The following is a 13,758-nucleotide window of genomic DNA, read 5'->3' on the forward strand; positions in this document are numbered from 1 at the left end:
TATATTCACAATACAATATTAAACAAGACACAAAGTACTCAATTTCTCTAGTAATCATTTAGCATTTCATACTATGGACGCCTGTGCAACTGATTATGTCGTGAGGTATAACGTTAACTAATACTTTTCAGTGATGGACGGCACATTTTCACTTATCCTGACTGCACGTACCACGCTAGTCCTTCTTCTAGGTTTAGCGCTGCTGCTATTGAGGAAGTATGTACATTGTTACTGCTAGTTAATGCAAAGAGTTCTCTAGCGGTGCTGCGTCCGCAGGGAGCTGACCATGCTTCTAATTGCTTTGGTGTCCCTATGTCTGCTGAGTGCGACGAGCTCCCGCACAGCAGAACACACCAGAGTTTTCGTACTTCCGCATAGCCACATGGACGTGGGTTGGGTGTACACCGTGCAGGTAATAATAACACTACAACTGGAGCTGTAAACATGTACCATGGTGCAACCCTGACGAGTAGTAGTCTCCTGAACAGCTGGTCCTTGCACAGATACTGCGTTCACAACCCGTCGTCGGTCTGTTGCTGGCTGTGGGCTTCGTGATATGTGTAACTCGTGAGTTAATAGTACAAGTGCGAGACTCCAATGGTGTTAACTAAAAAGATAGGACTGAAAGTGTTGCATTGTCATACCGCACAAAGCACCACCCTTTAAAGTGTGTCAGCTTCTCTGTACTTTGCACTCCAACCATCAACACGAAAGCTTTATCGCCCTGCAAAAAAATCCTCTCCGTTGATTTTAGCAGCCCGTCCCAAAACCACTTAATCTTAAACCTCCTTGGAGGCGCAAAATGTTGATATATTGTTGCAAGTACATCCAGCCTACATATTAATGCAGTTTACGTTCACTGGTGTACATTCATAAGACTTTGTCCCATTTTTTTCGTGAACGGAGCACATATATTTTCCCATGTAGGGTTATGTTGCTCATTATTTAACTAGATAAGTGAAAAAGCGGACGCACCTGTCCTAAAGTTAGCACATATCACCAAGTTAAGCACTTAATTTTTTCTGCTGTTAGCAATCCGTGATGTGGGTTTTTATTGTCACTCGAGGAATAGGTTTGTAAGCTCCCTCTGCGCGATTGTTTTGCTCTTATACAAGGCGTGTCTACCTCTTTCAGTAACAAAACAACCGCAAGTATGTGTTCCAGCCTAAACTCAACCTAGTCGTAAGATTAAGTGCTCCACAGTAAGATGTTAAAATTGTTTGCACGAGTTACCCCGTGTGGTGTGATATATTTTATCAGATCAACAAAAGATCTACTAAAAAGATACAACATATAAGCTTTCCGAACCACACAGCTCTCTTTTGCATGTGATAGCAGTCACCATAGTCAGCAGTGAGCTGAAGCATGGTCTTAAAATATTAAAATGTTAGACTTTTTCTTACTACCCTAGAGGAGTGCTTCCTAAACCTGCGACTAAAAAAACGGACACACCTTTGTTATTACGCTTATATCATGGCTCTTTCTCATTTTCATCTTGGGGGTATCGATTTCTTCTCATAGTGTCCAGAAACTGCTTCCGCCCAGCAGTAGTAACTTCCTGACCAATGAGGCCTGAGAAACGGCCCTTGGCACCAGCCTTCTGGCTCAGCCGGCGCTGCTGACTCTTGTCAAGGTAATTGTATTGACCCTGGTCCCGATTCCACCTTCTGGTCTTGAGGGGTGGACCGCTGGTCTGTGTATCTGTCCTCCAGGTGACCACCTCAGAAGTGGGCCTGCCTGGGAGAAATGGAGGCCATTCGCAAGCGGTGCAAGGGACCTCAGGCACGTGCGTTCTACCACGCAGTGTCTAGAAGCCAAGGCATTGAAGGTGCTGCTCGCTATGACTCCAGCACTCCTGCCAACAATGGAACGCATTTATGCTTTGGTAGCTTCAACAACTGCCCAATCAAAATGATACCTGCTTTGGAGCTCTAGGTCCTTGCGCCGATAGGAAAATGCACCCATGATAGATGGAATGATTGCAGAATGTACCGGACACTGGAAAATACAGAGGGCTGGATTTCAGTCTTCATTTTTGCTTTATCTCTTTATTCTTATTGGGACTTCTAAAGAAATAGACCCTGATGGACCTCAGGTTTAAGTTGGTGGTTGAATTGGAAAGATGTTCTTTGCTTATGATTGAGGTTATGGTGAGCGCCAGATTATGTGACCTGCCTAAACTTATGCAGCAGTCCGATTGATGGAGAGATGGTATTTTGGTGGTCGGTTTATCATATTCATTGCTTGTGACTTGCTTATGCCTTTCCTGAATGGTCACCCTGGAATTTTTGCCTCTTGCTGGACCATGTATATTTTCTTGTTTTAAACATGGTGGAATTGGCATATTTCTAACTACTTATATTTATCCTACCTATAAGTCCCTAGTATATGGTAGAAGATGTACCTAGGACCTGGAAGTTAAAGTCCACCTGTGGACTGCACACCTATTGTGCCATTCACTACAACTGAGGTGCAAACATGGCTTCTGGCCTACCAGTGTAGTCTGACTGTAGCAGTGTGAAAACTGCAATTCGACCTGTCAAAACAAACCCCTTTGACAGGTCAAAACCTCCCTCTAAATAAACATAAGTTACCCATGTGGGAACAGTAGCCCACAAGGCAGGGTGGATAGTATTTAAAAGTAGGATCAGAACAAATGTAATGTTAACATGTTCTCCTACAGTGACTAGCACCCAAAAGCTATTTTTCTCCTTTGCAGGCCTAGCTGTCCTAAGTAAAAACCCAGAGCAGTGATTAAATTCCTAATACTGTATCTCAGGAACAAAACTAGCTAGAACAATAATTACACAACTGTTGTTAATAGTTATTAAAAATCCAATTCAATGGTGAAGTTGGATTTTTAATACATAATAACTTTTAGAAAGTTACCTTTTCCCTGCATTAGAACGGATGTGCAAAAAAGGTGTGAAATTCCTCCAAGAGATACATAATAGATCACTGTGATTGACAGGTCAATCTGAACGGGCAGGGATGACGTCTTTGAGTTTAGCAGAAGAGCTGGGTGAATCATTTTTGACACTACTGTGCCAAATCCTACTTGAGTTCCAAATTGTGCTTGACAAATCTGCTGGGTACACACCTAACACTTGGGGTGCACTTGAAAGGAAGAGAACATGGTGTTAAGGCAATTCTTGTTCATCATAAAACCACAAAAAGAGAGGTAGGAGAGATCAACCCTGCCCCACAGTCTCCTAATCCGATACTTAAGCCGCACACCAAGGTAGGGCAAGTATGTGAGTCACACCCTTAGCTTGCAGAGTCATAATCTCCTATGTGCTAGTTCTCCACTGTTACCCCTGTGTGGACAAATGTTATTTATGGACGGAAAGGCCTCACCCACATAATTGTGGTATGCTTCATCCTTGGTCGGTCTGCCCCGTCGTGTTAAGATGGTACTAACCAAGTGGTCTCTACCTTAGCCTGAAAAAACAACAACTTTTTATTGGGAAAGGGAGCTCAGAATAAAGTATGTCCTTGTGAACGTAGGGATTCACCAACACCCCCCCCCCCCACACATCTGTTGATGGCATCAACTCATGTGGGGGCACAGTGAATCTTTATAACTCCCTGATACCCCTCTAAGGTTGCTCCTGAGATAGGAGCAACCAGTTTTTAATCCTAACCTTTGCGATCCAGCTAATAAAGGAGTCATCCAGGATACGTACAGAGGCAGTTATGCAAAGATCTGGTTCCCTATGTTCACCAGGACATACTTTGTTCTGAGCTCCCTTTCCCAATAAAGAACACTGTTGGACTTCAAGAAGAACAGAAGAGGACTGCACATGCTGTCTGTGACCTAAGACGAGGCCTGAAGGACTGGACCTGCTTCCTTTTATACCCAGGTCAAAGAAGTTGACTTCAAGGATTGTAAGGCTGATCACACCACACCACACCACACCACACCAAAGGAGGCCTTTTCTACAATCGCCGAGCTGACCAGTAACAACTGGGCCTGCACGGGAACTTGATGTAAGCCTGTCTGGCACCCAGTGAGTCTCTAATTGTTTCCCCCTGTGGGCCTAGGTGGGCTGTAGAAGTGTGCTCTTGTGGTTGATTGGACTTAAAGGACTAAGGAGGTAAAATCTTTGACCAGGATATACCTGATTGGTGTATCCGACCCACCATCCATCACACTTAGCCTCAAATTGCACTTAGGCAATGGTCACTGTAGACAGGGACCTATCATATGCACCTTTTGCTGCTATTTCTACTTAAAACCTAAAAAATTCATATCAGCGGTTCCCCTTATTGGATTTTTATCAGTTAGTGTCATTTTGTTTATTAAATTGTACTCTATTTTTCTCATTTGGTTTGGTATTTTAACTATTTTCCATTTTGACCTTATTACTGTTTTGGTACTGCATACATATTTTTACACATTGTCCTAAGTTAAGCCCTTCTGCTCTGTGCCAAAGCTACCAGGGACTTGAGCTCAAGTTAATTTAGTGACTTTGAGAGTTCACCCTAACAAAAGTTGTGATTGATCAATGAGGTGGGTAGTTGCCCAGCCCAAATAACATTCCAATTTCTTACACTTGGGAAATGTTCCTTATATTTGTGATTGACTTGTGGATAATTGCTAGGCTGTGTGAATTGTCTTGTCCTGAATGCCAGGCCGAATAACGCATTTAAAATAATGCCTGGTTGCTTTCTCACCTTGCCTGTTTCTTCATAACTTTTGTGAGATTTGAAATCAGATTTAACCTGAGGCTTTAGCTATGTGTTTGACTTTGTTAATTTCTTGGGGATATATGGAAATATCCAACTCATCTGACAGACTCCTGCTCCTACGTTTATTTTTATGCTGAGTAGATCTTTCATGATAGTGTGTTTATTTTGATATCTTTAATTGGTATTTGTTGAATAGGTTCAAATCTAAATAAACAGAATACATAATAAAATACATATTGAGGTCTGACAACATCATATTACACAAACAATATTCCTTAGACATATATAGTCAATAATACTTTTCAACCAAATGGTTAATTTATTTACAACAATCCAAAAAGCTTTTTTTTTTTTAAAAAAAACATAAACAGCGGCGCAGTGCATGTTGGGGAAAAACATGCCGTGCGGCATCGGGCGGACACCAAAAGTAAGGCCAGTAGTTTGATTTTAGAGCAAGGAATATGAGAAACATTGCCTAGGACCATGGGAAGTGACACATACCGGATTCCAGTGTCAATGATTTTGAAAATCGTAGCAGCACCATCAGACCAGAAGTACTGTATGGGGGGACAGGCCCAGACAGGGTGTAGAAAACCTGCAGAATCTGTAGAACATCTGGGGCCGTCAGGAACCGTGCAGAGTCGATTTGGTGCAAGCACTGTAGAATGTAATAAACTTGTTAATGAAATCAAAATATCTGAGTCTGTGTCTTTGGTTAAATGATTACGTGTGTTATCATTTTGCAGCAGTGTCCCCAATGCCTTTGGGTAGATGGGCCTACCAAGGTCGTACTTAAAGTTATCCCTGAAGTCATTCACAGATAGGGGAAACAGTTCCTCCATCATTTTGTACAACCAAAAAACCCAGCCTGTGGTAGTAGTTGAGAGGTACACCTATGTAAGAGGGGGGATGCAGTCTGGCTTAAAAGGCACTTAATGCTATATTTGAGTGATCCTGTGTTCTACTTTCGTTTGCTTGCCTTTGGAGTACTTTCATGTTTGACAGTCAAGGCAAGGCTCAGCCTGGTTTGTCAATGGATGATTGTTAACTGTGTACTGTATTCTGGTCTAAAACCAGACTGGTAGTCTTAAAGGAGGACATTGCTTTTGATCCTGCAGTGGAGTTGATTGTCAGTGTCCTTCTCAATGACTTTCCCCAAGAATGGGTGATCAGACTCTAATTTGCATAGTCATTGGAATCCTGGTTAGGCTTCTTCAGGGAAGGAAGATCTGTCCTACCTTGAGGGTATTTTGGAAGGAGCCATTGCAGGAGACATTTTGCCTCAGTTAAGTAAATGGGTCATGGCTTCACTTGAGATAAGTTAACTATACTAGATGGAATGAAATCATTTTTGTCCTTTTTAAGACATTAGACAAGTCTTGCCAGATTGCATGTATATTGCCAGTGTACTATCAGTTCTTGTCTACGTTGCATTTTGAGTGATTGATTGCTTTGCTTTTATAGTGTTCCATAGGAGGATCTGACACTGGGTTTGTACATTGCTGACTTGATCAGCTCCATGGCTTCTGTTTCAGGCATCCCAGTGAATTATCTTGCAGCAGGCTGGTAAGTCTTTGTAGTGAGCTGTTTTAGGGCAATGCAAAGAGAGTTTAGGTTTGTCAGTGTTGTGTTTCCTGTCTCTTTCTCCTGCTGTTGGATTGCATATTTTCTGTGAATGACTTCTTGGATGCTCTTTGATGCGGGGGGCTTAGCCAGCACCGAACAGTTGTTGATGAAGGTGTGGACTTCGCCGGTCATATTTAGGATGTGATCAGAGTCCAGCAGGAAGGTGTAAATATTGGTATTGGCATCAGGTGCTTTTAATGTGGACATCAAGTTGTCATGGAGAGCATCTGGCAGCAATTGCTTGAAGGATCTGGTCATTGTCGTTGCTAAAGTCAGAGGGATACTGGTATATGAGATAAAAGGTGGTGGTTGGTGGCAGGTGAGTTTGATCTTGCAGTTAGGATCAGGAAGTTATTATGGAGCTTGATGAACTGAGCAATAACCTGCAGGCTGAAGACGGTATCCTTCATGATCTTGGTGAATGTATCTTCTGGGAGATCGAAGTAACCAAGGGAGATGGTCTTGTAGCTGGTTCAGGCTACAGCGATAAAGTTGGATATCTGTGTGTTCAAGGCTGTGTTGGTGCTAAGTAGATAGTAGATGAGGTGGTTTGTGGCGTTCTGTGTGGTCGATTTACAGAAAAGGTCATGAGATGAGATCTGCCTCCTTTCTGCTGCCTTTTAGGTCAAGCATGCAAGCGCTTTGACCTGTTGTAGGTATTGTGGGCTTTTAACCACTCCCACCTCACACCCATCACTTTCACTCGTTTGTGGGATTGCCTTTCAAAAATTCCTTGATGTCATTGGTAATTGCTTTACATTTGTCCTGCCTTGGGGCAGTTTTGTTACCACTTTGCAGACTGACCCTGTTAGATGGATAATTGCATGATTGCCTATATACTTCAGCCTGGGTGAATAATTTTTTTCTTTTGTCTCTCCCCTTTGGGCTCCATGGCAGCCAAGGCCCTCGGAGCCCGAACAGCATAAACTTCATCTGCGGTATTGGAGCGCTGTTACCTAATGTCGGAAAGTACCCTCTTTCTTGCCATGGTTACCCCCTTTTTCTGCCTGATGTCAATGTGTGTGACTGTGTTCACTGGGATCCTGCTAACCAGGGCCCCAGTGATTATGCTCTCTCTCCCAAAAGTCTGTATTTCACGCACAATTGGCACACTGGTGCCCCATTATAAGTCCCTAGTATATGGTACCTAGGTACCCAGGGTATTGTGGTTCCAGGGGATCCCTATGGGCTGCAGCATATATTTTGCCACCCATAGGCTGCCCAAGCAAAGGGTTCTGCAGGACTACCATTGCAGCCTGCGTGAAAAGGTGCAAGCACCCTTTCACTGCCATTTTTCACTGCACCAGGTCACTTATAAGTCACCCCAATGGCAGGCCTGCCAGCCCAGAGGGCAGGGTGCAAAGTACCTTTGTGTGAGGGCACCCCTGCATTAGCAGAGGTGCCCCCATGAACTTCAGGCCCATTTTTCCAGACTTCGTGAGTGCGGGGATGCCATTTTACGCGTATACTGGACATAGGTCATGTTAGACTTGGCATCCTTGGCGTCATCTCCCTTAACTTTTTGCCTCTGTTTCCCAGGTTGTTGATGTGTGCTGGACTCTGTTTTTCCTGTTTTTGTTACTCTGCGCACTTTACCACAGCTAACCAGTGCTAAAGTGCAAGTGCTCCTATACAAAATGTGTATGTAATTGGTTCATCCATGATTGGCATATTTGATTTACTGGTAAGTCCCTAGTACAGTGGACTAGAGGTGCCCAGGGTCTGTAAATCAAATGCTACTAGTAGGCCTGCAGCACTGGTTGTGCCACCCACATTAGTAGCTCTGTAAACATGGCTCAGACCTGCCACTGCAGTGTCTGTGTGTGCAGTTTTAAACTGCCAGTTCCACTTGGCAAGTGTACCCACTTGCCAGGCCTAAACCTTCCCTTTTTTTTTTTTTTTACATGTAAGACACCCCTAAGGTAGGCCCGAGGTAGCCCCATGGGCAGGGTGCAGTGTATGTTTAAGGTAGGACAATACTAATGTGTTTTACATGTCCTAACAGTGAAATACTTCTAAATTCGGATTTCACTCTCATAGATTAACATAGGGGCTGCCTTTAAATATGATTAAAGTTTAGTAAAGTTGATTTTAAGATTGTGTGTTTGAAAATGCCACTTTTAGAAAGTGAGCATTTTCTTGCTTATACCATTTCTGTGACTCTGCCTGTTTGTGGATTACCTGGATCTGGGTCAGTTAGACAGTTGGGCTGTTTGCACCTCTCTCTAGACAGTGAGACAAAGGGAGCTGGGGTGTAGCCTGCATATCCTGATGAGCCATCAGTGCGAGGAGGGAGGGGAGAAGTGGTCACCCACACCTGAAAGGGCAGTACCAGCCCTCACACAATGCAGTCTCCAACCCCCTGGTGTGTGTCTGGGGCCTGGCCTAGGCAAGGCAGGATTTCACAAACAAGCCTACTTCAAAGGGCAAAATGGGTATAAGAAGGGCACCCAAAACCACAGCCTTTAGATCACTTCTGGAAACCAAGAGGAACCTCTGCCTGGAGAAGAGCTGAGGAAGAAGAGCTGCCCTGCCTGTGACCGTGCTTTGTGGAGCTATCATGCAGTTGCTGCTTCTGCCTGTGCAAGACGACAAAGACTGGACTTTGCGTTCCTTCCTGCTTGTGAAGAACTCTCAAGGGCTTGAAATTGAGCTTGCTTCCTGTTGTGAAGTCTCAGGGACAGCAAAGACTTCTCTCTGCCAGCACCTGCAGCCTCTGCTGAGACTCCTGCCCTGCCAAGTGGAGCCCTATCCAGTTCCTGGGGCCTTGAAAGGAGTAGCTGGCAGGCCATGTTTGAGAAATCCACGCAGATCGCCATGTTGAGAAAATTTTGACGCAACCTCCGGAAAAAGAACGCGCTGCCGGCTTCCCAGCTGAAATCGACGCTCCGTCTGCAGCGCAGCTGGGAGATCGTTGCATGCGGCTGGAGAAACGACTCGCAGCATTGCTGAAGGAGGCTGGTGAGATCGCAACCCATAGTGCGCGGTTTTTGGATCACCATGCGGCAGGATTTTCGACGCAAACCTCGCTGGACGTGTAAAAAACGATGCAAAGCCTGCCCAGACCCGAGAGTGCTTGTCCGGATCGACGCATCGCTCTCCTGCAGAGAGAAGAAATTATGCACGCCGACCCGACCGAAGGAGAAACAACACACGGTCTCGCTTGTGAGTGATATCGACGCATTGCAGGCTGATTTCGACGCACACTCGCACGTGCAGGGTTATTTTTGACATGACCCAGGTACATTTTCACGCTAACAGCATTAGCGTTGTGTTTAAAAGAACATGAAGACACTTTTTTTATTTTAATTAATAACTTGACTTGTGTATGTTGGATTTTTGTCGTTTTGGTCTTGTTTTGTTTGGATAAATATTTTCTATTTTTAAAAACCTGTGTTGTCATTTTGTAGTGTTTTCATTAAGTTACTGTGTGTGTTGGTACAAATACTTTACACCTAGCACTCTGAAGTTAAGCCTGCCTACTTGTGCCAAGCTACCAAGGGGGTGAGCGGGGGTTAGCTGAGAGTGATTCTCTTTTACCCTGACTAGAGTGAGGGTCCTTGCTTGGACAGGGGGTAACCTGACTGCCAACCAAAGACCCTATTTCTAACAGGTCTTAATGGTAACTCCGAACATAGGAATGTTTGGTATCAAACATGTTAGATTCATACCCCAAGGCTTTTGCAAGCATTGGTAGTATGATTCCAAGCACTTTGGGGGCTCCTTAGTATTGCCATTTCAACCTTCTGAGGGGTTCCAGTCAGCCCAAGCTGCTGCCACCTCCCAGACAGGTTTCTGCCCTCCTGTTGCTTGAGAAGCTCAAGCCCAGGAAGGCAGAACAAAGGATTTCCTTTGGGAGAGGGGTGGAAAACCCTCTCCCTTTGGAAATAGGTGTTACAGGCTGGGGAGGGGTAGCCTCCCCAAGCCACTGGCAATGCTTTGAAGGGCAAAGTTGGTGCCCTCCTTGCAAAAACCATTCTACACCTGTTTAGGGACCCTCAGTCCCTGCTCTGCAGCGAAACTAGACAAAGGAAAGGGGAGTGACCACTCCCCTGTCCCTCACCACGCCAAGGGTGGTGCTCAGAGCTCCTCCAGAGGGTCCCTGGGTTTTGCCATCTTGGATTCCATGTTGACCGGGAACTCTGGGAGCATCTGAGTTGCCAGTGCCAGCAGGTGATGTCAGAGCCCCCTCCTGATAGGTGGTCACCCAGCTAGGTGACCAATCCCCCTTTCAGGGCTATTTAGGGTTTCTCCTTTGGGTGGTTCCTCAGATTCGGATTGCAAGACTCCAGCAGGAATCCTCTGCACTCTCCACTTCAACTTCTGACCGAAGAAACTGCATCTGGACGCTCCATGACCCCGCAAGCTGCAACAGAGAAGCAAGACGCCTTCTGCAACATTGTATCCACGATTCCTTCCAGCCACTGCAACATTTCCCCAGTCGTACACCCTCTGAGGGCAGCCCGTCTTCAGCCTGCATCAGAAGGAAGAAGGAATCTCCCTTGGGGTGAAGGAGTCACTCCCCTGTTTCTGCAGGCACCATCTGCAACGACGACCGGCTGCGTGGATCCCCTCTCCTGCTGATCTGCGTGGATCCTGCATCACTGGTGGTGGACTGAAGTGGCCCAACGGTCCTCTCTTCCAACTTGTGTGGAGGTAAGCCCTTGCCTGCCCATGCAGGACAGTACTCCTGTGCACCACGTCCTTTGCAGCTGCCAAGGCGCATTGGCATCTTTCCTCCAAGATCAAGATATTCAGGCATCTTGAAGCTCCAGCCCCCAGCACTCCTTTCTGCCACACATAGCTCCCTGAGTGGTTCTCCGGCGGTGTGGGAGCCTTTCTCATAGTGCTGCATGGGCCTCTTCTGTGACACTCCTGTCCCCGTCCTGTGGGTGCCGCCTGGGCTTCTTTGGGCTCTGTGTTGCTGAGGGCCCCCTCTGACTCTCCCTCCTGGGTAGAGTCCACCTGGGCCTTCCTGGTCCCCGGCAGCTCCACTTTTCGCTAACCACGAGTTTTGCACGTGCCAAGGCTTGTTTGTGGAATCCGACGACGCAAACCAGACTGCAATCTTCATTCCAGCGTCGGACATCACCTGCACCATCCAGGAACCTGACTTTTTCTTCCTGGGTGCAATGCTGAGTCTTCGTCTTCACCAGTGGTTCACTTCTTGCACCTTCATCCTAGTGGGTAGGGGCTACTGCTCTTCCTGGACTGTGCTGCTTGGACTTGATCCCCTCTTTCACAGGTCCTCTGGTCCAGGAATTCACTGCTGGTGTATTGCAGTCTCTTCTGGGTTTTGCATAATTTTTCTTTTCTTCTCTGTGTATGTTCTATGAAACTAACTGTGATTTACTCCTGATTTCCTGGTCGCTGGGGTGGGTTGTGGTACTTACCTTTGGGCTTTCTTAGTACTCGCAGCTCTCCTCTACACACTACACCTACCTAGGTGGGGGACTGACTTTCACATTCCACTTTCTTGGTATATTGTTTGTGCTCCACCTAGGCTCATTTCTTCCTATGTGATTTAAAGTAATTGCACTGTCGTCTAACTGTTTTTATGGCTATATCTGCAAGTAGTGTACATCATTTGTGTATTACTTACCTCCTAAGGGAGTATAGCCTCTATGGTATTTTTGGTATTGGTGTCACCAAAATAAAGTACCTTTATTTTTTTATAAGTGAGTGTTTTCTTTCTGACTTTCAGTGAGTACTTTGTGACTACAGAGGTATTGCATGAGCTTTGCATGTCTCCTAGATAAGCCTTGGCTGTTCATCCACAGCTACTTCTAGAGAGCCTTGCTTCTAGACACTGACTACACTACACTAATAAGTGATAACTGGACCTGGTATAAGGTGTAAGTACCATAGGTACGCACCACACCTGGCCAGCCTCCTACACCTAATCAGAGTAATTTCTTTTGGCTGTCCCCTTCACACTCCATAGCTTTCCCAAAAACACTTATAATTGATAAATGCTTTATGTAAAAAACACAGAAATCTACACTGCAGCTCTCCCAGCACAGCGGAAGAGCCAATACTACAATATTCACTGCACTTGGGAAAATCCATCCCGTAATGCTTTGCAAGCATTCTTATTCAAAACATTTTTGCCAATAAATCAGCCTGTGGTGGTCCTAGGACCCAATGGGACCAGCGCCAACACTCTTTCTGTTTAGGTTATCTATTGGGTCCCTATGCTAGGTTATTTGGGACCCACAGTAGTAACACCTCCCGCCATTCAGTCTCTTTTTAAGCTCTCTTATGGCTGGGAACTTTTGTTTTACAGCTTGGAGTAGTTTGTGTTCTGAGGGCCTTAGTATTTCAGTAGGCCTGCTAGGCCTGAAAACGTACAAGGCACTACGCTGTCTAGAGGCTAAATATACGGTTGCACTACATTATTTTGTGCCATTCTGTTGTCATGTGGTTATGCTCTCTAGGAGCTAATTAAATGGTTACATGACCATGTTTCTTACAAATTGTATTTTTATTGCGGTGTCCTATAGGGGCTGTTCTGAGCATTACAGTCAACATACTACAATATTTGCTGCACTCGGTCCCCCATAATGCTTTGAAGGGTATTCTTTTACAAAACATTTTTTCTCATAACTCAGCCTGTGGTGGTCCTGGTACAATAGGACCACCTTCAAAACGTTCACCACAACCTACTCTTTCTGTATAGATCATTCTGGGTCACCACACTAGATTAGTGGGACCTCAAAATAATAACCCCTCCCTCCATTCAGTGTCTTTTCAACCCCTCTCATGGGTGGAACTTGTGTTTTACAGCTCAGAGTAGTTTGTGATATTCTTGCAGTAGGCCTGCTCGCCCTGTAAATGTGTAGGGCACCACGCCCTCTAGGGGCTAAATATACGGTTACACTGCAATACTTTGTCATTCTCTTTTTAATGTGATTATGCCCTCTAGGGGCTAACTATATAGAACCTTACCATGTTTCTTACAAATGCTATTTTCCTTGTAGTGTCCTCTGGGGGCCGTTCTGAGCCTTACAGTCTAATGGCAAATGTTGTTTTCTGATAAAGGTTTTTATTGGATTTATATGATAATGGTATATGTTTTATTAATCTCTCCTTATTGCTGCTGTGACCATGATTCAGGCCAACTTAACATCCTTATTACAATATGACTGTTTGAACACTCTTGATATGTTTGTGTGACCCTTCTAGTTTATTTCTCTCGTTTCTCCCCTGTGGCTGTCTTGTTTTGGGGATTGTATTAGCCAGCCAGCAAGTCTGATAGTGGGGTGGTTAAAGTGGTATTCTATTGGAATTAGCATGTCAGATTTAAATTACGTTGCTAAATGGCAACATTTTCTTTTTTGGCTGCAGATACAGGAAGGAGGTAAATGGAGGTGCTTTAGTTATATGCAGGACCACTGGCATTATGTGTCAGGAAAAAAAAACAAATTATGAGGCAGGGCT

General features: G+C 45.0%; 1 protein-coding gene across 1 annotated transcript in view; it reads left to right on the top strand.

Moving 5' to 3' along the window:
- The first annotated feature begins 204 nt into the window (after positions 1-204).
- MAN2B2 (mannosidase alpha class 2B member 2) overlaps positions 205-13,758 on the top strand; it is a 369,901-nt gene continuing 356,347 nt past the window's right edge. Inside the window, exon 1 of the mRNA XM_069203167.1 lies at positions 205-412. Within this exon, the coding sequence (XP_069059268.1) occupies positions 287-412 (126 nt within the window). The 5' untranslated portion in view covers positions 205-286. The remainder of the gene's footprint in view (positions 413-13,758) is intronic.

This window comes from Pleurodeles waltl, chromosome 1_2, assembly GCF_031143425.1.
Source record: "Pleurodeles waltl isolate 20211129_DDA chromosome 1_2, aPleWal1.hap1.20221129, whole genome shotgun sequence".
Lineage (NCBI taxonomy): Eukaryota > Metazoa > Chordata > Amphibia > Caudata > Salamandridae > Pleurodeles > Pleurodeles waltl.